At 41.6% G+C, this 27,487-nt stretch overlaps 1 protein-coding gene across 2 annotated transcripts; it reads right to left on the bottom strand.

Moving 5' to 3' along the window:
- Positions 1-2,730: 2,730 nt before the first annotated feature.
- Positions 2,731-27,487, bottom strand: fhl3a (four and a half LIM domains 3a). Of its 2 annotated transcripts, XM_084557921.1 has the most exons (7): positions 27,298-27,487; positions 12,325-12,387; positions 7,743-7,915; positions 6,612-6,786; positions 4,877-5,046; positions 4,545-4,731; positions 2,731-4,130 (listed from the first exon to the last, which is right to left on the bottom strand). In XM_084557921.1, the coding sequence occupies exons 2-7, from the start codon at positions 12,335-12,337 to the stop codon at positions 3,979-3,981; spliced, it is 870 nt and encodes a 289-aa protein (XP_084414047.1). In that variant the 5' UTR covers positions 12,338-12,387; positions 27,298-27,487; the 3' UTR covers positions 2,731-3,978. The 2 variants fall into 2 exon arrangements, with proteins under 2 accessions (XP_084414047.1, XP_084414048.1); XM_084557922.1 differs by lacking the exon at positions 12,325-12,387.

The raw sequence follows: 27,487 nt of genomic DNA, 5'->3' as shown, positions 1-27,487 counted from the left end.
GAATGAACGAAAACATGTAAACGTTGAAGCCTCCAGGTTGACATAAATGCAGAACTATCATCATACTCCTGAATTAAGATTGTTGTCGTGTTATATACACTACCAAAAAAAGGTCACACCTTTTAATAATTTGCTGGACCTCCTTTAGCTTTGATTACTTCACCCATTCACTGTGGCGTTGTTTCAATAAGCTTCTGTCAATGTCACCAGATTTATTTCCATCCAGTGTTGCGTTCATTCTTCACCAAGATCTTGTATTGATGATGGGAGAGTCTGACCACTGTGCAAAGCCTTCTCCAGCACATCCCAAAGATTCTCAATGGGGTTAAGGTCTGGACTCTGTGCTGGCCAATCCATGGGTGAAAATGATGTCTCATGCTCCCTGAACCACTCTTTCACAATTTGAGCCCCATGAATCCTGGCATTGTCATCTTGGAATATACCCATGCCATCAGGGAAGAAAAAAAATCCATTGATGGAATAACCTGGTCATTCAGTATATTCAGGTAGTCAGCTGACCTCATTCTTTGGGCACATAATGTTGCTGAACCTAGACCTGACCAACTGCAGCAACCCCAGACCATAGCACTGCCCCCACAGGCTTGTACAGTAGACACGAGGCATGATGGGTGCATCACTTCATCTGCCTCTCTTCTTACCCTGATGCCCCCATCACTCTGGAACAGGGTAAATCTGGACTCATCAGACCACATGACCTTCTTCCATTGCTCTAGAGTCCAATCTTTATGCTCCCTAGCAAACTGAAGCCTTTTTTCTGGTTAGCCTCACTGATTAGTCGTTTTCTTGCTACACAGCTGTCCAGTCCCAATCCCTTGAGTTCCCTTCACATTGTATGTGTGGAAATGCTCTTACTTTCACTATTAAACATAGCCCTGAGTTCTACTGTTGTTTTTTTTGGTTCCCCACTATCCTTCCAGTTTTTAATAATGTGCTGGACAGTTCTTAACTCAGTTTTAGTAGTTTCTACAATCTCCTTAGATGTTTTCTCAGCTTGATGCATGCCAATGATTTGACCCTTCTCAAACAGACTAACATCTTTTCCACAACCACGGGATGTGTCTTTTGACATGGTTGTTTAAGAAATGAGAAGCTACTCATTGCATCAGTTGGGGTTAAATAACTTGTTTCCAGCTGAAAAATAATCACCCATGCAGTAATTATCCAACAGGAGGCTCGTACCTATTTGCTTAGTTAAATCCAGGTGGCGGCTTTTTTTTTTTTTTTTTATGGCCAGGTGGTGTATTTTATATACAGGAGTTTTATAAGTGAATTAAGTTCATGTAACATCCTCCTACACTCCTCTATGGCTGACTTTCAGTGGCAGTGAATGTTTATTTGCATGGTGCATGGGCTTGATTGCCATAATCAGTCACAGATGAGAAGGTGTGAATAAGTAGCAGTGCATGGAGAGGCCTGCAAGAAGTCACCACGCCAAATCTCACCATGGTCTTGTTTTGACGCATGTTTTTTTTTTCTTTTTTCTTTATTTATTTTTTTAAATTTTTTTAAATGAACTCTTAGTTTTTGAAAATTCTGTTGTCTTGTCTCCACTCTATGTTGCAGCCCATGAGCAGCGTCATAACGGTTCAGTTTTACATGCAATATACACACTGACATGGGCTATGCTGAAAGGGAGACTGGCTAAGTCTATTTTTGCTTAACCCTAAATACAAGTCACATTGTTCGTTTTTGGGTTGATGAGGTATGAAATGTAATATATATCAGCAAAACGATTAGCCTAATTGTTTTTGTATAAAGTGACCAAACATGCTTAAATGCTGTCTGCAGACTTCAAGCCAAAGAAAATGCCAAAGAAAATGTCATCCTCTCTCAGACTTGTCTTGTTTTTGAGGAACTTCTCTTTAGTAAACTTGACTGGCGACAACTAACACTTTAGTGTTTCAAAGAAATAATCCCATCCCTGTCCTCTCACTAGTAATATCTGTAAATGATTGACCTGCTTATAGAGTGCATGTACCATATGAAACAGTTAACTGTCTGACGATGACCCTTCCTGCTAGCTGTCACCTTACCGCTTGTCTCCTCCTTCTAATAAATCCAAAGGGGGCTGTGTGTGGAGCTGACCCCCACAGTGAAAGTGCCATGGAGCAACTCCATGGAGCAACTCCAGATGTGAACATCCTCCCTCTCTTTCTCTCTCCTTTCTGTCTCCCACACTCTTTTCTCTACCACTTCCACCACCAGTCCACCCGCCCTCCCCCATGCAGCTACAAGTTTTCCATTTCCTTTTTTGGTGAAAAAATCTGAAACAGAGGCAGGGAGGAGGACATTTCACCAATGCCGACAGGAGAGTGTATCTGGAGGTCTGTGTATGTGTGCTTCAACAAGGCAATGAAACAGTCGACTCAGCATAAACAGCAGTGTATGAATGCCCATTCAGAGATGTACACACAGATGTGCACCCGCTCCCCCTTTTACTCTGTCTTTGTCTCGCACACACGTATCTTGAACACACATGCAAACACACACTCCTATTACACATGCATGGATCCTTTCTCTTCCCTTCCCCCTGAATTCACACACGTACACTGATCTTTCCTAGAAAGACGTTTTAAATGCACCAAAGGGCTTTTCTCTGGCTTAGACGGTAAACACTAGCCCACAGAAAGCTATGAGCTCTTAAACCAGTCATGGATATTTCATTACAACCACAAAAGACACACAGAATATAAAAACTGCTCAGCAAAGATCAGTCAGTGTGAATTTATTTAATTAGACTTCGAAAAAATAAAACTAACCTTTAAGCCATATCACTTAGCATTCAGCCATAACAATTGTTATCTGTTTTACAGTAAGTTTAAATGGTTACCATCTTAACGTGTATATTTGCCAACTCTGACTCACCAGCATCAAAGCTGAAATAATCAAATTAGGTATTTTTTTTTTTCTGATATATTCATTCACAAACACATTACAAATTCACAATGAAAAACAAAACACTAACAGCGTTAACAACAACTTAATTATCGAGGCAAATCATGGCAGATGAAGACATGCAACAGTAATGCATTTCATTACAGCTTCTATTGGGGTTACAAATGCTGGCTCTTTGCGCAATGATGATAAAATAAAGATTCAATGATTGAAAAAGAGAAATAACATGAAACTTTATGTAAAATAAATGTCATTGCAAAGTTCATAAGTGGATACATGACAAAAAAAAGTGGTCTGTGTGTGCCATGTCTGTGAAATGTGTAATTATGTGCACATTACATGGTAACAACAGTATATCTTACCCAAAGTGCAAATAAACTGTACTGACAACCAAAACTGACTACATTACTGAGAGCATAATCAGCATCATCAGTTTTCTTCCTCTCATTTTCACTTTGCCACCCAAATTTATTACAATTGGTCTCATTTTTGCTTTCAACAAAAGTGTCACGCCTCATTCTGTGACATTATATACAGTAACTTGTTCAAAATGCTAAAGCAAGAAAGAAATAAAGCAACATTCAAAATGCATAAAACTGCAGTTAAAAGAGCATTTAAACAGTAACTAAATCATACTTTTTAAAATACACACTGGTTTCTGTACTGTCTCAGTGTCCTGCGTCTTCTCTTCGGAGGTTGACTTCCACCTGAAGTGATGTTTTATTTTATTTTTTTTTAACAAAAATTAAGACATTTACTGCAAAGTGACAAGTAACAGTATATATTATACAAGTAAAGCTGTTGTTAAGGCACTCCATTAACATTTTGGTTAGAGGGGAAATCTTGGGTGGTTCATGCAAACAGCACAGCATCAAACTGGGATTTTGCACTCTATAGCCCCTGGATGGAAATGACAGCATCAGGTAAATCTATCTGAACTGATGTCTTTTTATAAAAATGATCTGAGGCATTTGTAAGCCTATTTTACCTTCCTTGGTAACGACTTGTGGTTCTTGAAAAGCTATAAAAAAGGCTGAGTCAACGGTATGGTAAATGACTGTTCTATAGGCTGCTGTGGCAGTCGCGGCACAGGATCTTGTCACCGCTGGGGAAAAAGCCGGCGCCCACGAGTGACACGGAGCACTGGGAGCAGGTGAAACATGGCTGATGCCACTGGCGTTCTTCAAATGAGATGTACTTTCCTCCTCCAAAACCTGGGACAGGGGAAATGAGAAAAGTGATGTAAATATATTGTGCTTTGGATAGAAGTTTTTTGGTTTAAAATCTGATATGCATGACAAAAAATGTGATTTGGCTCCAGGGCCGCAACAATATGTGTGTTTTTTTTTGATAAGGATTTATTTGACTAAATTAACCTGCGTTGTCTTTGACTGAGAAAATACAATCTTGAAGCCTTCATAAATACTTTGATTCACGGAAAGGAAGTGGAGTAAATGTATGAGTTTAATCCTGTAGACCACAAATTGAAATAAAAAAAGACTCTAAGACTTGCCAATCTTAAGAGTCAAGCTTGCAGTGCTTTAGTGCTCAAGAGGGGCACCGAAGGAAGCACAAATTCATCACGAATCATTTTTGAATAATTAATTAAGTGAGTGATGCAATCTTGCCTGTGATTGGTTTGTCGCAGGCCTCACACTTCTTGGCATACAGGCTGCCAAAGCACTTGAGGCAGTAAGGGCTGTCGTCTCGGGAGGTGAAGTGCTGACCCGCCAGCTGCGTCTTACAGCTGGTGCACACAAAACACTCCCTATGCCACGGCTCATCCCGATAGGTCACGCCACCTTTAGCCAGGGTCTTAAAAAAAAAGGTCAAAGGTCATGTGAAGATACTTATATTTCACTTTTGAAATCAACTCCTGTGCTCAGAGGTTTGATGCCACTCATGTCCGTCATTTGTTTTCCAGTGCAGAAGTGCTAAATTATTTGACAGCTTGACTGACCTTTTTACAGCGCGTGCAGCGTGGAGCGAACTTGTCCTCGTAGCAGGACACACAGTAGTGCTCATCCTTGTCAGGAATGAAGGACTTTGAGCCAATGGGTTGTTCGCAGCTGTGACAGATGAAGCAGCCCTCGTGCCATGTGGAGCCTGCATACTCCAGCTTTCTCGTACCTGCAGCAGTGAGGGGAAAGAAATGTGAGAGGAGGCAGGAAAAGAGGGACGGGAAAAATTAATAAAAGGGCAGCGAGCTGGCATCAGTTACAAGTCTTAATAGGAGTGTTGAGATGATTTTGCTATTCCTCTGTGGTTTTCTTGAACAGGGAAACAAAACACTTAATTTGAATTGTATTTTAAATCATAAGACCGCAGGCTCCACACTTCTTTCCCCTGCCAGAAAAGCATGATGCCATTTTCCCCGCTACGTCTCCAACAATTCCATCTTACGTTTCTTGGCTGCTGACTTTTTTAATATATTGGTTGGTTTATTCTACAGTGACGCAGTGGTTCGTGTGGGGTCGACATTTTGCATTACTGCTTTCTGCAGACTGCTAACGTTTCCCTGCTCCAGGCTGTGTGCTGTGGTGTTCTCTAATCAAAAACTTTTCCAGATTATACGCCCACAGGAATTACCGTGGCTCGAGAGGGACAATATTGGCTGTTAGGTGTGTGTACTTGAGAGAGAAAACAAAAAAAAAGCTGCAATGTAAAATGTGTGCTTTTTTTCTGCAAGCATTCCAAAAAGATGCCAACAAAGCCCCAAATATCTGGACAGAAAGTATAATTATTATACATAACAAAGGTGTAGAGTGCAAAATTAGCACAAACTGGAATCCTCATTTCAGTACCTCTATCCTAACATTGCAAATCTGTGGAAGCAAATTGCACAGTACAAATAGTTGCACACAGTGAACACTGACAACAACAGAGCTGCTGTCTGTGTCAAAGAATTTTCCAGCAGAGAAAAGAAGAGGACCATTGTTTGAGACTGCACAACAACACAACATCTGTTTAATCATCTCTGGCATTTTAGTAGCTTCATCACAACGGTCCTGGTAACCAAAACAGCTTTTGAGGAACTCATGTCAAGTGCAACAAAAATATAGACATAAAGGGACAAGTTGTAGTCTTCCTGGACTAATTTGCAACTTCATGAGGGCTGTGTAAGCTGCTGCAGGGACATTGGAAAAACTGGCTTGCTTATCTCTGGTTATATCAGTTAGCTGGCAGCCCGCCAGCCCTGGAGATCTGGCCAACAATCAACAAGTCAAGCAGAATGGCAGTTACTGTGTCACATTCACCTCTGAGTGCTGCTCAGTTCTGGACCATTCTCTTTGCCTCTTTCTCTCTCCCATCTTTTTTGTCTTCTTTTCTTTATTTATCTGCTTGATCTCTTATTTTATTTAATTTGTACCCTGCTTCCTGGAGTTTCCCGTGTCATTCTTTTCCACAGTGATTTGCCTATTTTTGAATTTCAATTTGCATGCTTCATGGAAAATAAAATGATGCACAAGGAGGGCTTAGTGAGTGACATAATATAATGTCAAATCTCCTCATGGATCTCTACGCTAGTTCATCAGGTGACAGTCAAGCCAGAAACCTGCGACTCTAATCTCAGTATATTCTCTAAACAATGACATCACTAAACTGGTGCAAAAACAGTCATTCAGAGCTGGAAAAATCCCACATTTCGCAACATCAAGGTGCCTGTTTAGAAATATCTTACAGCTTCCATTTACCTGGCATGACAATCTTGTCACAGGCTACACACTTGGAGGAGAATTCATTACAGTAGCAGTCATTGCAGAGCAGTGCATCATCCTGGCTGGTGAAGGGCTCGTCTGCCAATGAGCGATCACAGCGGAAACAGCGGAAGCAGTGCTCGTGATAATGTCGGTCCTCATAGAAGAGCTCCTGGCAGCAGAACAAAGGAAGACAACAAGGATACTGGAGGTCATTTAGTTTAGTTAGAAATGTGTCACTGAAACGAAGTCACATTTGTCATTATGGGTTTCCTCCAAAACATTTCTTTTCATATGTTTTATGGTTTGAGAACTGCAGTCTTCTAAAGGAGGACGAACAGAGGTTCATGTTTACAATGGGAACGTAGAGGAGAGCTGGACTGGTCTGGGTCAAACTGACACTTGCAGTTTGCATATGTACTAACAAGTACGCGTATACTTATGTGCATGCTTTTGTTTTAAAAGTCCTTGGATGGGAGTGAAGTGATTGTCCACAGGGCACTGAGCCGAGAAAATGTTGGCTTTATTTATCGCTCACCACCCATGAGGGTGTTGATAACTCACAGGCCTTCTTAGCTAAGCAAACTACCCAGCACTGTAGCATGCCCTATTCTGAGCATCTGTTGGTCTTAAATGATCCACTTCATGTTAGTGTTTTCCATTAAGCGAAGATTAAATTTTAACTTGGTTGTGGGGTAGAGGGAGACGTTCTCTCATGGAGAATTTTTACAATGTTAGACAAAATTAGTCTGTTGGCTTATGTGGAAATTGCATGTTAAATTAGCCTTTACGGTGTCTTGCCACAGAAAATATATAGAACACGCCTCATTTACCATGAATTACACATCATTAACATGACATAACTGATGTTTTAGCTATCCAAAGCTGGTTCAAACACTGCAAAAGCGGTTCTGTGATGTGGTTTACTTTTGTTTAAACCGTTATTGGGTGGGGGGCAGCGTGGAAAAGGAGTGACCATACTGTATGTGTCATTCATCCCAATGAGAAACATTGAAATTGAATGAATTTTACAAGAATTTGTAGAAATGTTCTTTTCAGTTGCAGTTACTGTTGCTGTGCAGCACGTAGCTGATTACATGTCCGGTCATGTCAAAATGAATGCCTTACCCTTGCATCATGGCCAATCAGTTCTTTGCATTCATCACACGTGTTTGAGAACAGGCTGTCGTAGCAGGGGATGCAGTAGGGGCTGTCATCTGACTGGATGTACTTGCGGCCATACAAGGATTCTTTGCAGTGGTCACAGTCGAATCGGTCAGCCATTGTAATTTCCCGCAAGTCTGTGACACAGAAAGTAGACACTCATGTCAGAAGTGTTTTAAAGAATAAATGCCAACAAAATGAAACTGCAGGAGATAAGGACAAAAGGAGAGAAGGGAGGACAATAGTGAAGAAAAGGAGGGCGAGTCTTGAAGAATAATTCAGTCACCTCCTCCATCACAGCAGTTGGACATCAGTGCAGACTTTCACTGCCAATATTTATGTTGTAAATACTTCGGCTTGTACCAGCAATGGAGCTGAGCTCAAACAAAACACACGGTGCAAGTGGGAGCAAGTGGAAAAAGAATGAGAGACAGAGAAACGAGTGAGAGAGAAGGAGTGCAAAATGCCTATTAAGTTTTATTGCTGTGTGATTAAAGTGTGGTAGATGCAGAGGGTGCGGGCAAAAGAAGGAGCTGTCACTTGCATTCATTCTGTAACTCGTAAAACACCCTCCTGTCACTGTTGACTGCTCAGAATCTGAAAAGAACAACGCGACAGTACAAACTGCACGACCTCTGTCGTGACTAAGTGGGACTGGAGCAACATATCCTTGCACACGAAGTCAACACACCTGTAAATATTTACGAGGCAAAATCTACGTGTGATCAGAGCACAGACCACCAACAGATACAGAAATACCATGAAGTGTGTGTGTGTGCATGTGTGTGTCAAAAGCGCAGACAACTCAAGCTGTCTGAACATGACCTTTCAAGATAATGATGCAAGTGCAGCATGCTCACACACAGAAACAGGAGGCACACTGTCTAAGAACATGGTTTCAGCTGTGCAGTGTGCCCCTTGATCATGTCTGATCACACAACAAAGTGACAGAATAATACTGTCAGAGCATTATGGCAACAATATCAGGTTGCCAAAACATTACAGCATGGCTGGAGGAAAGCCCAGTGATAAGTGATACGACCCTCTGGCAGGGTGCACTGCTGGCTATTCCTTCCCACCACCCAGCAATAATAATCATCGCTGATATAATAATCAATCAAACTTCAAACTGGCCTTGTGCTGCTTGTCTTACCCCCATGCAAAAACATCCATGGGTGCAAGAGCACAAGCACAGTACTCATAAAGCATGTTGCAGGAATGCAAACACACACACACACACACACACAGAAAAAAGGAATAGTATGAACCAAATCACACACAATCCATCATCAAAGAAAACATTAGTCCCAGACTCTCAGGTTTCAACTGAACTCAGCCCTTTCAGCAACACAAGCTCTTAATGAGTTGGGGTTAGAAAGTCAAGATCCAGCAGAGCTCATCTGCTCCCAGTCCTCATATCTAACCCAGTGACTGTTTTTCTGATAGTGTAACACTGCTTCCCCGAACTGGAGAGGCACTTTCACCACATTCAATGACCTCAAGACATAAATTATAAAGTGTAAATGCTTGGCAGCCCTGAGCCCATGTGTATACAGTAGCTCTGGATATATCTATGGATATATCTTGATTATACACATTATAATACCCACTTGGAAGTTGTGGCAAAGATTCAGATTAAGTAGATGTGGCTGGTCTGTGTACTGCACAGCGAGGTGCTGAATATGCAACTTTCTGAGATTAGTTTCTATACACCTGACGAACGATCCGTCAATAAATTCAGTCTGTCCCCATCATCCCCCATAACCACAACGTCAAGATAAGATCAACAAAGTATAGAGCTGAAAAGAGCACTTCGACCTTAATGTTATCTGCGGTGCCTGGTAGGTATAGCATCTGCTGCCTTTACTTACCAAGTAAGCCATCACATCTGATGTCAGATTTAATATCTAAAGCAAATAATGCAGCTATTTATTGCTCTCCCTAAACTCATATGCATTCAGTCACATGTCCATGTAAGCAAAGAAGCAGGTAAAGAAACTTTTTAGGTCTGGAGAAATACAGACTTTTAAATAAGCCTTAAATGTACCTTTGGCTAGTTTCCCTCTCTGCCAATGTTTCATGGTCAAATCAGAAATGTGGGATTGAGGCAGAAGCAGTCTGCCAGCAATCAGATTAAGACAACTCACTGAAACACAGATGTGAATGTCACAATCAACTGTGAAAATTCCACAAACTAATACACATTTATTTACAACATTGGCTGAAGGGCTTGTTTTGACATGCAGGTCTTGTACTATTTCCATGTCAGAGACTGACTGCAAACACCAGCGTTTGTCTGGCCAGTGCAGAGCCTGAAATGAACTCCTGATGGGATATACTCTCACAGAGATGATCATGACGTCAGTGATCTGACCCCTGGGGTGAAGACGTGACTAAGGAGAAGAGAAAAGAAGAGAAGAGAAGAGAAGAGAAGAGAAGAGAAGAGAAGAGAAGAGAAGAGAAGACGGATCTAGGAGGCCAGTTCTCACAGGGCTTTGTATCTACTACTGTATATGTTAGCTTCCTGGCAGACATCCCTTATCTTCATGTCCAGTGCCCAGTGACTAAGAACCCCACTCTGGGTTAATAACCTTCCCAGATACCAGAGCTGTGACTGAGTTCAGCCTCCTGGGAAAAGTGTGGGCTTTTCAAGGAAATCACCACACAGGACAATGGCTCAGAAATATCGCTCTAAGTTTAATTAAAGTATTGCTTCACAAAATAGGGACCTGTTTAATACAGGCTACAGTGCATCTCACTCTCTATATTGTTTCAGAGGGATGTGAGCTGAGGAAATATAGTATAGTATATTTTCTATAGTATAGAAGATGATTTCTAAAACCGTCACTATTAAATGAATGCAAATGCAGACTTTGTCATCAATTTGTGATTTATCCTCTTGCACCACCCACAGCCCAAAATTCTGAACAGTAAACCGACTCCCAATGACACTGTGATCTTTCCTTGAAGGGCAAAATACATCAGGCTGTAAGATAACAGGGGAATGCCAAGGCTTCATTCTACTAGTCATTACAATCCTCCCTGACTGGGAGTAGGTGAAAAACTTCTGAGACAAAACACCCCAACAGACCAATGCAAGCAAGCAGACTGTACGCTGCTGTTTGACAATATAATCATGGTTGGTTACTGAAGAGCCAGCAGAGATTCTATCTGGTACCATAGGCAGGCCTGCTAATCCCAGCCCAAACTTTGCTTACACTCTGGTTAATTCCACATGAACAGTCCATTTAAGTTGCTGGGAACACATCAGTCAGCTCTCCTCCTTCTCTAATGTCCTTTTGAAGAATATGCCTGTAAAACATCTATTTTACCAGGCTAGACAAAGCACTTGACTTTGTTACACTAATAGAGGCGATAGATCACTCTAATCACTGTACGCTGACGGCTGTGCAATGCACAGGGAAATACACTACCACAAACGACACATATATGTAAAGACATTTGTGGCTACTCAGCCATCTGACCATCCATTACCTATAACCACTTTATCCCTGTGGAAGGTTGCGAGCTGTTGGAGCCTATCCAAGTTGGCACTGGGCCGGAGGCGGTGTACACTCTGGACAGGGTTAGCAAGGCTAACACACAGAGAGGCAAACAACCATCCACCAATGAACCTCAGATGCATGTATTTGGGCTGTAAGAGCAAGCCAGGGTATCCAGAGGAAACCCACAGAGGCACAAGGAGATGCACACACTGCAACATCACGCTGTCCCACATGTCTTATTATCATAAAGAAAATGATTTCTGCCATCCCGTATTCCCAGTTATCAGCCTCAAATTAACGTCATGACCACAACATGTTGATGCAGAACAACATGTTTTTTCTTCTTTACAACAAGTAAAATACATTTTATGGCTATGGTACTGCATGATTAGCGTGTGAATGTCATATCTAAAACATTAAAAAGCCACAGTGCGGAAGTGGTACAAGAGTATCCACCCTGATAAGGCAGCATGGCTAGTGGTAGAAACAGTTACAGGCTGCCACTGAGGCATTGGCAGCTGATTTTAAAATGGCTTAGTTTAATACCAAGTGGGAAAGGGAACAAAAGTTGTGTCTGTGCTTAAGTAGAAGGTCTGCAAGCAATATAGTGAAGAAGAAACCATTTTAGTACCATTTATGTCTGTGTTTATAGGTCCATCAAGACTAGTGTGCTTTTATATCCAAGTGGATACTTCAAGAAGTGTGGATTTTACTGTGCACAGTACGGTCTGATTTACTTTAAGAGTAGCAGCTACAAAAGCCACTCGATCACTATTAACTGTCGGGATTTTTGGCAGCATATAGACTCACACCAGAGGAAGTAGTGTGCAGGTTGCCTTCAAAAACACACAACTGTTTCCTTTTGCCCCAGAAACAGAGTGATGAAAGAATCAAAACACCAAATCAGAGAAGGAAAACTAGCGATAAAGGTGACATTTGGAGGGAAATAAATGGCAGAGCAGGACGTTAACCCTATGAGTGTGATGTCTTCAATGAAATTAGAGGAAAAGTGAAACAGCTGCAGTTTGATAAACACATACCATCACACTGCATCCTGTCTGGTGCGTTGACATCTTCCAGACCCAGTAAAGCTCTTTGGCCAACTTTAAGATGGGGAAAAAGTACAGAACTGGACACTTAAGTATATCATTTTAGGGACTGGTTGAGCATATCAAAATCAAATACAATATCAAAACCACACTTCAATGAAGTTCATTTGTATCTCAGTCAAGTGGCCACTCCAGAGGATGATCGAGATGTCTGATCTTATTCATTCCAGCGCCTCATGAGAATGTAAGACTTTCCATTTGGTGACTAATGTAGGCAAAGACATGAAATGACAATGGAGACTTTAATGGTTCATAACTTAAGTTTATGACACAGTGCCAGAAGGATTACATTCATGCTTTTCTTCAAGCAACTGGCAACTGAGGTCAATCCCTTTGGGAGAAGTTTCCAGATGCACATATTCTCTGAGACGAGTCACTTGGCAAACTAAATCGCATCAACATGACTAATTGTTTTCATGAAGATCACTGAAAGTGGCCAGAACCGTTAAGGACGTGGTAAAACAACACCAGAGCTGGGCAATGAAATCTATTTGTTTCAAATTAGTCAAATGTTTGGTGAGCGGTTCCTGTTGGCTTTTGTTGAATCAGATAAATAAAGTCCAGTAATCAAAAGGACACACTGAGGCAATGAATCTTATCACAGGAAGAAGAGGAAATTGCTCATGAAGGAGATAATGCTACAGCTCCCTTCATAGACAAATGCGTATTCTTAAACAAACTTTCACAGACTGGTTGGGGAAATGGAAAAAAAACATTTTAATTTTAATATTAAGTAAGACTTTTGCTTACTTGAAAATATCAAAATAAAGCACTGCCAGTTTAGTCAAACGACACTGATTTTATGCCAGAAAACCAAACCTGCAATCATCCTCATAACATTTAAAGCTTATATGATGGGTTTCTCACTCAGCAACTGTTGTGATACTAATGGTAAATAACCAGTGGCCATAGTGTGTGTGTGTTGTCATTTTCATAGTATCTCTGTGTTGCATTAGAGGGAAGCCTGTGCTACCCACATTCTCAGTACATAACATGAATGCATACCCAGGAAACAACACTGAGAAAGGTACACTAATGAGTGAGATGTGGCAGGGTGGAGGGGAGTAGACAGGGGTTGCTGCAGGGGCTCTTGTGACTGCTCTTCTGTGGGAGCCTGGGTCAGACTTGACGACAGAGTGCAGGCTGCAGGACCAGACACTGGAACACTAACCTGTTATTGTCCCTGAGCATTTAAACACCGCCTGGTGTGGAGTGGGAGGTGACAGGAGGCTCAAATCAAAGCCAGCACCATAAACATAAAGGACGGAAATGACTACCTGCAGCAGAAAATGTCACCGCGGCCTTTGTAATTTGTCCCTTCTTGGCAACTTTTAATGACCATGCAAGTGCAGGGATATGACTTGATGCTTTTTAATATTAGCCTTCATTCTGTCTGCAGCATTAGAGAAGAGATACAAGTGAGTATCAGCTGCCTTGAAAGAACTGTACCGAAGTCATTTAATAAAAGGATTTCACACGGTGATTTAAATGAGTACAAAAGATAAGCAAAAGCCTATTGCACTGACGTCCATTTAGCCATGCTTACAACAAAAATTTGTCATGATCTGACAGTCTCTTGGCAAATGGAGACTTGAGGACGTGCTCGCAAGGAGGACTCCATGTGCACATGGATGACAAAACTTTAGAGGAGTACAGCTGAAAATGCGATCGTCACGTCATCCCTTCTTTCCAGAAGTCTGTCTCAATCCCAGTGCTCCACAATACTCCACCGGCACCAAACAATAACGTTGCAATTACTTTAAATCATACAGTACTGCCCCAACCGCCATGAGGGAAAGTTTGGAACTGAAATGAATCTGAATTTATTTTTATACCACTGTGTGTGGATGGCCAAAAGACTACATATTTGGCCTACATTTGTCTTCCTTTGAAGAAAAAAAAAAAAACACTGCCATACATTAGTGCTTCACATCTGGTTTGCATTGGAGAAACTATGCAGTTAACTCCTGTGTGCCAGTGGAGGTTTTGGAGAGTCACTGCCTCGAGAATGCGAGAAAGGTTGTCTTTTTTTTTTTTTTCTTTCTTCCTCTGTGCTGGTATTTGCCGGTAAATGTTTAGATGGCAGAGGGAAAACTGGAGTGCGAGTGAGAAAGGAGAAAGCAAATCTTGAAAGCACATCTTGACAATCTGCTGGTTGATCTTTGAAACAATTTGAGGTGGTAAACAGCATGGAGAGAGGAGAGGAATGTGAAACAACTGAGTTAAAAAGAATGTGTGATAAACAGGCGGTATACAACAAATTAATCAAATTTTAAAGAGGAAACCCAAGAAATGTGTTGAAAGATCACAGGGCAACAGTTACATTTACCAAGGGTCTGACTCAGTGCTTTGAGGTGGCTGCTGGTTTTAGAATAAATAAGTGCAATCATTCTAAGGCCTCTGTGAAGCTGTATGAGAATATTTAGTATATTATTTCTCTTTAAACAAACACTACCATTATTCCCTGGAACCCTGTTACTCCAAAGTTTCCCATGGTAGATTTGTGCCCAAACAAGGCTATCTTTCCCGCTATCTTCGCATCCTCACGGTCTTCCTTAAGCTTGTGAACCAAAGAATAGGGAATCCCTCAGTAATCCACTGCTTACCGGAGAACTTTCTTCATTTTAACACTTGCTTTGTTTTGTGTGCTGTTGTTTGAATGTGCCCTGCTTTACGCATACAGTATAGGCAGCATGTGTACGAGAGCTCAGTTTCCATTCACAACTGAGCTGAATAAGAAGTATGCTTGGTGAGGTCAGGGTACTTCCACTTGCAAGCAGGGTGATTCAGTTACTGGTTTGCAAGCCCCAGGAGAGGATGTTGTTTTCACAAGACCAACGTCCAGAAAGGGAATAGAAAGAGTCCCTCTGATGCAATATCTTCAGTGGCAAAACAAAAATAACATTTTTTGTCTGCATCGTTGCGCCTTTGCTTCATGACTCAGCAGATCTCTCTCAAGTCCCTAATGGAGAAATGCCCCTCAAACGTTCTTATAAATAAAACAAACTCCTTTAAGTCCAGAAGGTTTAGGGGCAAATTTGGCACACGTCCTGTCATGGATTTGAGGCACACGTCTTTGACCTATGGAGTTGCAGAGCTTTGTTGTCTATGCTTTTTGATATGACAGAAAACTTATCATAATGACACGGATATTTATCTAATTCATGCCTTCCTGCTATGTCTATGTCTTTATTGTTGAACTTTGGTTGAAATATGTGTGGCATAGCTACTGACTCTAAAGCAAGCTCTAATACTGTCTTTAAGTGTTCTCTTTAAGAGGAAAATTGTCATTTGTCATTACATTAAGACTCAAAAAATGTAATATCACAAATAAATGCCCACTGTATCCTATACCTAATTCTGTCTGGTCTTGTTGGGTCTCTTAAAGATGTTTCGCAGTTCATCCATATAGCTTCTTCTGTTTTAAATGACTGGTGTGTTGAGAGAAGTTTTTTTTTTTATGAGGAACGTGACTACTACCTCCACTACTTAAACAACTAATTACACAATTGCACAGTATGTCTACGTTATTTAAAATATATAAACGTAACAAATAGGTGAGAAAGCCCAGTAAAAATGATAATAATGACTGCGTCGCCATTTTCACCTTAGCATGTTCTGACCACTGCTGTTTCCACACTAGCTTTGTAGCTATTAGTCACACACTGACTAAACACTAAGGGTTAACTGCAAACCAAACACAACACAAAATGGCTCCTGCAGACTCCTGGTCATTCCCAGGTGGTCCCCTAATGTTGCTGACTCAGCACAACTGTACGGGACACCAAGGAGCTGGGCTAAGGTTTCACAGGCTGCACACTCGGCAATCGAAGCACGCCACACACAACTGTGTGGTGCACGGCCACAACTGCAAGCAATTATTTATAACCCATACAGACTTGTGGCTCGTGGCTGCAGCGATGGCACCTGACCTTGTGGTTAATGCCCCGACAAGATGGCTTTTTTTTTTTTTTTTTTGCTTTGTTTAAACATATGCCCCACCATCCCCAGATATGAATATTCACTGTGTTGATAGAAGCACGTGGATGTTTCCAGTCACTTGTGTGCAGAGGGCTTTCGTAGGTGGTATACAATATAGGAAGTGACTACTATTAATCTACATTCTTGATGACAGCTGCACAAATTACAGCATCTTCCAGAACCGCAGCACACCAAAATACTCACCTCTCTCCCCTGTTGACTCTGTAACCCTGAGAAGATGGGTTCATGTATTAAAAAGTATTACGTTGGCTTAGAAAACTGAGGCAGACCTGCCAAATGTGAACCGGCTGGGACGAATATCTTAGAAGTCATTTCCAGTATATGAAGCCATTTTTTCCCTTCTCAGAGACATTTCCATGGCAACTTGTAAACAGTGCCCTCATTCCCCAGGACCATAAACCTCTTGGCAGTGACGTGTAGCTCTCGTTTCTTCCTGCAGAGCACTGACTGAGGGCACAACCCAGAGTTTTATTAGGGATGCTGTGGCAATGTGAAAATTGATGTGTTATGCCATAAAATATATTGAATCCCTCAGGAAACTTGTATTATATTAAAACATTCCCAAACTCAAGCAAGTCAAGGCGATTTCAGACTATTTCTTGTAATGCACATGTTGAAAAAAGGGTCAAACCAAAATAAATCAACAATCCAACAGTACAGAGCAGTTAAATGCATAACTGGAAATAACCACACTGTAAAATCTTAAAGCATAAAACCATCGATCTAAAAATAAATGTGATAATGTCGAGTGACCTCTGAAAAAACCCTGTGTACCATTTTCCTGTTATAAAAAGATAATGTCTTCTTCCTTTACCATGGTATTTGGCCCGAGACTCAAGTACAGGTTCATTTCCTACTGGGCAATTGTCCCTTCCACCAGTGCCGGGTTGATAACAAAGACGAGTATAAGCCAGTGTGCACACACATATACACATACACTGTGCTTCTTCCTGTTACCCCAAACAGAGACATCTCTGGGACTTCTCAGAAAGACACAGTCACAATGAAAAACAGGCGTGTTATGTCTAAACACACTCTTATAGAAGGACAAAGTCACTAAGACACACCTGCAGCCACGTGTAAAAGTAGTCACACATCTATTATGCATGCACACACACATGAACAAGTAAAGCTGAGGGTAGATAAAGGGATCAAACAAAAAATAAATACGGCAGCCAAACTCAGGGACAATGAGTGACTTGTGCACAAAGAGCACACACAGTGAACAGCTGCATACACACACACCCACAGTTTGTTTGCATCTCTTTGCGGGGACTGCCCGTTGAGCGTAATTACCTCTCATATTCACGATCCCCAGCTTTTCTGCTCACATAAATGAAGCTGATAAGATCAAACAATCTGATATATTTAGGAAATGAATTTCAAACAAAGCAGGGAAGATCTCAGTAATAACAGTCCAAACACGCTGAGATGAATTCAAACTAAACTGATGAACTGGAACTGACTGCTGCCAAGTTACCGTCCTTAGTCCTCACCCCTCACCCATCACAAGCCAACCAGGAGATGGAAGCTTTTCTTATTCAAACAATGATGTCATCATTGGTGAGACTACTGGAGAGAGAGATGCAAACTGCAAGGGACGATAAAAATCTGTTTCCATTCAGACTCTAGTGAAGATACTATAAATTTCCGTTGATAATTCTGCATACTGATGCAAAAAAAAAAAAAAAAAAGAACTGTGGAGGAACATATCTCTTGTGACCCAAATTGTAAGATCCAGAAAGGGACCACCTCCTTTTCCTCTCTGACAGTCTCCCTGTTTGCTTTGACCTTCAAATAGGAGCAAGTCCCATGTCCATCCGTTGTTATGGCAGCACGCTTTTATAGAAAAACAAACACACTGATGAATTGCAACAAAATCAGGAAGTGTATATGTTAATGGAGGTTAGTGACCTGAAGGTCGTTTATCCCTCTCGCCATGCTGCCAGGAGAATGTCTCGGCTCTGAAATGCAGCAGGCAGGCCGTGTGGCTGCAATGAGCTCACTTCAAAGGTGTCCATAAATCATGCTGCCATGTGTCCAGGACTGCCTCCACATTTGGCTCGCCTCGTCCCCCAATCGCTCACCCACCTACCCTTTTCTCCTTTTTTCTCTCTTCCAGTGTAGGTTCAGAACTTGCACCTTTATGTGTAACTAGTTCTTATTTGTCATTTGTGCTTTGAGCTTTAGCATCCACCCACAGTGCCGGAATGAGATAGGTGTAGCAACCTAGCAGTGAGCATGGCATGTTAAATCACTCAGCAGAAGAACAGGGGAGCAGTGTAGTGATAATGATATATGTAAACATGAACTAACCTAAAACCGATTAGCAGTGGTATCAAAAAACATTACTCCATTTGATAGACAACAGATCTCAGTGGATTTATCTGAGGTTCATTTGAGGCTCAGGAATAGCTCCAAGTTCAGAAATCCTGTAGCTAGTTTCTTGACTTTGCCAGAACAGAGCTGCAATCCGTCAGGTCCTTATCTCAGAGTGTCACACGCTGGGATCTCTTTATCATGCAGCCATGCAAAACACCATTCATCTTCTCCACCTAATTCATTATCAGTGATAAAATGCAAAGTCCCAGCTGCAGTTGTTAAATGGAGAGGCAATGTGAAAACAGGTGCTTTGGTAAACACTGATAGCGTTGCTGAATTATGTTGCTTCCCAAGCAGACCCGTCTATCTTTTTCAATCTATTAACTCTCACCTGACTGTTGTCCGACTTCGTTCTGCTTTTATCCTGCTCCGCTTTCCTATATAGGAGAATTCTTGGCTAGAGGGATTTGCGAACAGCGCTGAACACAAAACAGACGCAAACAAACTGAAAAGTATACTGAAGGTTCTCGGCTTGGCTGTATGGCCTCTTCATCAATCAAGTGAAGTGTAAATGTATGTCAAGCATCATGTAAATTAACAAGATATTTTTTTCTGTCTTCTTTATTGGGCCAGCAGGATCCGGTGGCACAAGTGCATGAAGGTCAAAAGCTTCATGGCACCCAGTGCTGTGCATACACCCAGCAAAACTCCCCTGACCGATTACCAAAAGCATGACACGGTGAGACCCATAATCATCACTGTGCATGAATGAATCTCATACTGTAGGACACTTTTTCCTCCATTCTTTTTCAGTAATCATTAAGCCTTAAACAGTTTCCACTCACCAGTGTTGAGAATGCGTGTGATGGGATGAGGGATGAGGGGTTTTAAGGGGGGTTGAATACTTCCACAGTGAAGTCATGGTGCTTGTGTCATTGGCTCTCTGCTGTACTTTGCTCACCGTCTGGCCCGCATTTTACCCATTGATCTAATTTCCATTGCCAACATTGGATGTGGTTCTGTTTGAAGCTGAATGTTTAGGCCCATTAAAGGACTGGCAGAATTGCAAACGTATGGGGGACCTTAGGACAAGTAAAGAAGAAAACAATTTAGTGATGTTTGCCAGATTCTTCAGAGGACTGGAGTAAACAGAATGTACTGTTTTGGGTGGCATTCAGTGGAGTGGGAAAATGTAACTCTACACCTGGTCTTAACCAGCTTCCTTCATCCTTATTTTTTGCTGCTTCAAATGAATGTTCCTAATAACAAATATCACTTCTTATATTCAAATATGAGCAGCCTGCCACTTGGTTGAACTGCTTGTGCTACTCGCTGGGTCAGCATTTTCTGTTTATGTCCATGTATATAACATCTCTGTGCAGACTGGTGGCGGAGATGTGTTACATTTGCACTCTACTGCTGCTAATGCAGTCAAGCACCATCTCTGTAGGTGGTTTGGCCGACTGCCCAAGACATGTACAGTACAGCAAGCTGCTAGCTGTCACATAATTCTACTGAAACAGCTCTATTTGGAGCCATAGAGGCAGAGAACTGCACAATAACTCCAAATGCTCAGATAAGGGATCGCCCACAAATATGGTTTACTGCAAGAAGAGAAATCCACATTTGACTATAGTGACGTTCCAGAAGATAAAAGGTTATGATTGGCAGGAGGAGAGACGTTTCCACAGACACAAAAATGTATTTCTTTACGACTGACGACAGTGAGGTTCAGACATCTGTAATTTTTTTCCAGTCAAGTGAAATTAAATTGCTACAAAAGCACACCGAGTAACTATTCTTCTACTTCATTTTGCCATCTGTATATGCATTGCTGTACCACATGAACTGCACCAAGGGCTATTGTATGTGCCCATCAGTGCTTTTCCAGCTGTGGCAGAGACAGAATCTCTACAGCTTGGTGTTTATATCATAAAGTACCATGGATTATAGTATTAGTATTACCGTATATCTAAAATTGTTTATTTTTTTCCAAAATTTGAGTTCATATGTCTCAGATAAACAGACATACTAGAAATACACTTGGCAAAGGAGGAAACCATGTTTAAATTGCTCCATTTTCAGTCACATTTGGAGCCTGGTAAAAGACAAAAAAAGATGTTATTGCTACAGCCCTGATGGTTTTTGTATCAAGAGGGTTTTTCAGCAGCAGATGATTATACTAAATAACAGTCAAAGCAAAACAACACCTAAAAGATTCTCTGGATCTGGAGGTCTGTGAATCATTTAGTATCTGTGTTAAATGTAAATGAGCTCACTCTGGACTGAGTTATGTCCGATCAGTACAAACATCCTGAGCTCAATACGATCTGCTGGTTGTGAACGCGCTGTCAAACAAAGCAGTGCTTCATTGTAATGATCTCACTGCACCCCTTTCCAGGAATTTAATTGCGTAAGGTGAGAGAGAGATGAAGCCAAATGCAATTTGGGAGTCGCAACATGTTCTTCTACTCGTGTACATTTGTTGTGATAAGAGCAAATAGTTGTTGAAATTTCTACAGATTTATAGAAGCACTTGCAAGATGAAGAGGCGATTCACAGTGTAAACTTTACACGGTACGGACTTGCATTTGTCTTCAATTACACCTTTCAGCCCGTTGATAGATGTGCCTGCAGGCCATAATAGTGCACTCTGGCCACTCCTCTCCATCTCATCCTTTCAGTCACTCTATTACCTACAACTGAAGAAGCCACAAAATCCCTCCTTAGCTCCCTGTTACTCTTCCCTGTCATACATCATGGTCATCTTCTTGTTGGGGGGCTGACGTCCTTTTATAGCCACAAGAAGGACACTTTCTGCCATTTATGGCGCCTCAATGCATTGCATGTGGGATGCTCAGTATGCCATGAAGGGGAGAGAAGACAGGGAAGCAAAGCGGGCCATGCAAACATCCTGCCCACTTCCTACTCCTATTCAATGCTACTTTGACAGCTTTACAAATTAGCGCCAAAAGTGTGCCCGAGCAGTGCCAAATGCACTCTCCTCTGTGTGTTTAGAAAAGGGCACAACTGTCATATACAGTTCAATTCAGTGACTGACATAAATCCACTTCGCCTCACTGCATGTAGCGTGTCTGGCTTGTCTCAGCCTGTCTGCTCTGCAGAGGCTGTTGTCTCTCCAACAGAACCATAGAGACGAAAGTGAGAGGGTGAGATAAAGTAAACATGTGCCTGTAAATACTAGTGAGCAAAAGACATAAAGAATGAAGACGGAGGGAGATGGCGCAAGACATTCTGCGTGAGGAACCACATTCTTGATCACTTGCTAGTTTCATCATGCTTCAGTACAGGCTTTTACTGTTTACTTTCAGAGAGGGGAATGCTCTCTCACACAGCTGCACTCCAAATAAACAGTGTTGTATTTATCAGAGACAAGATAATACACTTCTAATCTGAACAAGTAACAGCTTTTCATGCAGTCCAAGTCAAGTCCTTATGGTTCATGTATGGGTTGTGCAACAAAGAGTATTTGTACACACTGAAATAAAAAATGAATGTACAACACCTTGCCATACACCCAAACTCGTCTGAGTGCACTTTATCTGGTTTAAAAGTCTAGGTTCATTCTTTGTAGATGTGGTAGTCAACTTGTTTAAGTATCTGGGAAGCAATCAACACCCTTGCAGTTGGCAAACTGAAGTTACAAGCCATATAAAGACACAACTACCACAGCAGCAGGAGGTTAAGGTGCAGATGTGGTAGTGGCATAGTGGAACAAACAGTGCACAAACACAGAGCCAAGGTTTCATTACCTCTCCAAGACATCTGTTATGAGAACAGAGCCCTGCTAGCATGTTGTGTGGAGAAATGTTTTGTTAACAGCCCACTCTCTCTGGGGGGTTACAGTGTTTTGAAAGGTGGCATTTTGACCTTCAGGCATTGTTGCCCTGTTTGATGCCTGCTGTGTGTCACTCGTGGTGAGGACTGCTTGCCACATGCTCTCAAATTATTGCCCAATTAAGCCAGTGTACAAGAAGATCCAATGGGGAGGATGACGACATTGTTGCTGCCATAGAAACAAAACCACTTTGTCAGTTGTATGTGGGCTACTGGCTGCTTCTAGATTTGCTAATCTTTGGTACAAGTCCCCATTTAACATTGGTGGGTAGCAATGTCATCCAGCCTCAGTGGACCAGAAATTCCCTCAATAACAATATGATCCCAAAGGTTTCTCTCTCATCCTAGCTATAAAGATGTGGGGTTAGAGTATGAAGTGTGAGCCTTTACTCTTTTCTTCGTCAAGTCTCTTCGCATACACGTATCGGGGTGGAATAACCTCTTATTACTCTGTGCTCTGGTAAATTCTCCTCACTCAACATTCTTCTCCTCAAGTGCCTCCATTAACCATAGCTTATCCTATGATTTAGCCACAGTCCAACATAACCATTAGTTATATGAATGTATAATACACATTGCATTACCAGTTGTATAAAACCACTGCAATTTGTCCACAGATTTTGACTTCCCTCGCCCTTCTCTCTTCTTCTCGCTCCTTGATGTGACTTGCAGCATTTTTTCTCAGTGAAGAAATGCACTGTTACGTTACGTTCCCACTGATAATGGGTGCCAACGTATTGAGCAAACCATGACATTATGCAATTCTAGAAAGGTGCGTGTACTTTTTGGCAAAGGTTTGTTCAAATCACAGCAGAGGATAGGGAGTTCTAAGGAAATACTGGTTTAACTGAGATCTCGTTTCCAGGAAAGAAGGTTAGGTACACAATGAAGACATTGGTGAATGCTGCACGTTTTGCTAAAAGTTCTTTCATCAAGTCCTGTGAATTTGTACGTGCTTAACATCTCTTTTGGGATGATCCTACCCTTACCTTTAGGCAAGGGTGCAGGGAAACAGTCACAGCTGAGTCACCTACACTTCAGCAACTCAAGACAGAAAATGATAATGCATCAGTGAATGGATAGGCTTCCAGGAGCCAAACAACATCTGCTTCATGCGAGACAGTGCAGAGGAAACAGTGATAAGGCTGAACCAGTATCCATTAAATCAATGCGTAACAAATATAACAGACAGATGTGAGAATGTGGAATAAACCAGGTGAAAGGTGGAGTGAGGCAAAACCTAGCAACATACTTTTATGGCATATAATTAGTTAGTATTAAACTAGTAAATGTGTGGTTGTGAGGCATCTGCCATTCTGTGCTTACAATGTGGTATTTCCTCTGAAAACAGCATTTCCTTTGAGAGGAGCAGGTAAGTACTAGGTATAGACCTGTAATTGTATCCCTAGAGGAACATAATTACCCCATTAGTACAGAGTCAGTTACCTTTCACACTCCTTAGCTTCCTATATAAAGTTTATGTTCCCCTTTTCATAAAATTTCACATGGAGTAAAGACTGTGGCAGAGAATGCCACAGAGAGAAAGAAGAGAGGGAAGGTGAGTGAGGCAAGATGACTGGATTGTGAGGGGGGCACACTGCCTCCCAAAGGGGCCCTGAAAGGATCAAGTTTCAGACATTTACCAACAAAGCATGCATGCAGGAAGTCTTGCAACCATCACAATAACACCACAGCACCTGGCCAACCCTGCACAGGAAATCTGAGGTCACTTCACCACTTTCAGGGAATGCAGACACACTCCTGCTGCCAGCCACGCGCCCCTACATCCTACCGAGGAGGGAAATGACTACCAATGGGAGAGACACACTTTAAAACTAAAAAACAAACACTGAGTCTATATATAGTGGATCTAAAATTTGAAAAATTTAATTTTAGTCACAGATGCAGATCACATGGGAACATGAAAGTTGCTTTTCTAAAAGGTTCCATTAACACCAAAGCGTGAGGGTTTGAATTTGCCTTATTTGGTCTTGCATTTAGCACAGATGTGATATTTCTTTAATCACATGAAGTAGCTCAAATCTGGATTGGGTTGCATTCTTTAAATTTGGTTGGAACAACATGAGAAGGAGTTTGAAAGCAAAGTATGCTCCCTCATAGCCGTTCAAATTGTCCGTATTTGAGCCAAAACAGGACACAAAGAACACTCACATATAAAACACATGCCTTGACTAACTGTATTTGAAACGAGTGAAGAGACTTCAGAATCTGTAGTAAAACTTCAAGCAATTAGGCTTATACACATGCTTTGTGAATGTAGCGCTACAGTATGTAGCGTGATGTAATCACAAAAAGCACAAACTGTGCCCCATGCCCTCTGAAACACCACAGAGACAGACAGCTGCATGATGGTTTAAGAGAACGACTTCAACACAAATCTAAATTCTGCTCCTAAACCACCTGCAAACACTTGACCGCCGATTCCTCCATCATTATTGTTGGCCTGGGTTCAAATGGTGCCAACACATAAAACCCGCCACAAACCCAGTCCGAGTCATTTAGTTGCAGTCCCGCTGCAGTTTAGAGCTGGCCTCGGTCCAGCCACCATGCGGGGCTAACCTTTGGAGAACACTGAGACCTCCAGAGAATGTGACCACGGTCAATGAAATAGAGAGGAGAGAGAGGAAGAGGGGAAAAAAACAAACAAATACATTATAGAGCCCGTGGCTCTGTCAAGGCAAGCTTCCCAGATGCTAAATGGGACAGAATGACAGATTTTTTGGCTTTGGCAACATTTCTGCTCGTTACAGTGACAAGAGAGCTCGCATAAAAATAACTTGTCAGTGGTGAAAGCACAGTGTGATTCCACAGAGACCAAATGTTGTCAGGGTGTAAGGTCTGTGCTAACAGACGGGAAACATTTCTGAGTATTTGTTCAAATATCAGCCACTACATTATTCAAGATTTCAACAATAGCTAAGACATACTGTACATTGGGTTTAAGAAAATACTGTCCTTTATATCTTGAATAATTATTCAATCTCCAAGTTAATCCTCCAGTCTAGAGTTAATCAGAGGAAATATCTTTAACAGTAGATCAATATATACCTGATATACCAACTCCTTTGTCTGCTGAAAACTGAACAGACAAAGATGACAACTAGCAGAATGTGTGACATCTAGACAAACTTTTTATTCCATCAGGAGCTTACAGAGAGCAAAACTACTCTAAAAGGAAAGTGAATATTATATATTATAGATACATTTGTTCCACTCCACTTACCTTGCCTCTACCAAATGTGCCAGTGGGTACGTCAGTGTTGTTTCTGCTGTCCCCAAATGACCAAGATGTTAGTGATGCCCGTTTCAAGGAATCGAGGAATCTTTTAATATCCAAAATTTGTATCTATTTCTGCGAGCAAATGCCAAATTTGTTTTCATGTCCCTGCAAGTGCTTCCAAATAAAAGCCAAGACAAAATAGGTCAGTACTCTTGTGCAAGGAAAAGAGAAAAAAAGCACCATTTTCCCACTGGACAAGCCTGAACACTTTGCTTTTCCATCATGCCCACTGCACCCACATGACGCAACAGGTGAAATGCCAAACAGTCGTCACAGAGATGACGCTGTTACTACTACTGAGCACAATGATGGGATGATGAATCCCCATAACAAACCCAGAATCTACGGCAGAGACACACCCATCCCAGATGCCTGTGAAGGTTCTCAGTCACACAGGTTGTGGTGAATCTAAAAAATGCTAAAGAATGGCAACTGAACTTGTAGAGTTTCTTTTTCGAGAAACTCTGCAAGACCAGTTGCGATTCTTCAGTGCTTTTTGGATATACCCATCCCAGACACATTCTGCCATATCCCTCTTCCTGCTACTGGAGCGAAGACAAGTTCAGCCTCAGGGACTTTGCTGTCTGGGGCCTTCACACGTTGCTCAGCTGGGAATTGCTGTGACTCACCAGTTGTTCCTTAATCCTTCCTCCACACAGTTCAGTGGGTCACACAAGCTAATCTGTTCCTCCGCTGAGAGGATGTTGCTTGATTATTTTATTTTGCCAGAGTTGCACGAGTTGCAGGTGAGAGACTGTGATTTGTGTGACAGGAAAAGAAGAAAAAGCCAGAAACGAGGAAGGCAGAAAAACACACAGGTCGGCAGAAAATCCCCCCTCACTTGTGTTGTGTGGGTTTTACTTCCCAGGTTTTCCCTCAGGCTCTGTGTTTGATTAAGGTGTGAAGTATTAAGGCTTGTCATAACGTCAAGCCCATGCCTGCTTTCATCTTTACACTCACATTTTTTTTTTACCAGACAGCTAAAAGTCTCTGCAGAGTAAATATGATCTTAAGGCATTAAATTATAGCCACATTAATAGATCAAGATTACAGTGCAAGCACCAGTAGTAATAGTAATTATGAAAACAATAATAAAGTCTCGGAAATGATCTTTTGAATAAAAAACCGCATTATTCCGACAACTATTATTATTTTTTATTTATTTGTAGATATGGCTGTAGCTAATTTTAACAACTTCATTGACTTCAATGATTTTCTGTGACTTTTCCAGCTATAATTACTATGGTGTATATAAATGAAAAGTTTACTTATCCATAAAATATTATAAACTCTTCTAATTGCATTCCTGACAGCTGTCTATCCATGTGAATCCATTGTTTTGTAAAGTGTGAAGCCGATCACTGTAAACGTAAAAAAAAACACTAAGTCAAAGTAGGTAGCCTATAAATAAAAAGTCCTACCAGGAGTAATGTCTGAAGTCTGGAGGCACCTTCACAAGCCGCTCCTCTCTCTCTCTGCCAGCTGATAGATCGGGATCGGTTAACAGATCGCTCCTCCGACGGCTCAGGAGCGTCTCCGGCCAGCTGTGAAACTTTTGTGCTTCTTCTGACTGTAGTCAAAGCTCTGCGGCGAAGAAGGATGCAGCTTGCC

This window comes from Chelon labrosus, assembly GCF_963514085.1.
Source record: "Chelon labrosus genome assembly, chromosome: 12".
Taxonomy (NCBI): Eukaryota; Metazoa; Chordata; class Actinopteri; order Mugiliformes; family Mugilidae; genus Chelon; species Chelon labrosus.
The sequence above is the reverse complement of the archived record's forward strand: the minus strand, read 5'-3'. Positions and strand labels throughout refer to the sequence as shown.

Coding starts and splice junctions, on each gene's coding strand:
- fhl3a (XM_084557921.1), bottom strand. Junction 6,787..7,742: donor TGATTGGCCATGATGCAAGG/GTAAGGCATTCA, acceptor TTCTGCTGCCAG/GAGCTCTTCTATGAGGACCG. Junction 4,732..4,876: donor GCTGCACGCGCTGTAAAAAG/GTCAGTCAAGCT, acceptor TTTTTTTTTAAG/ACCCTGGCTAAAGGTGGCGT.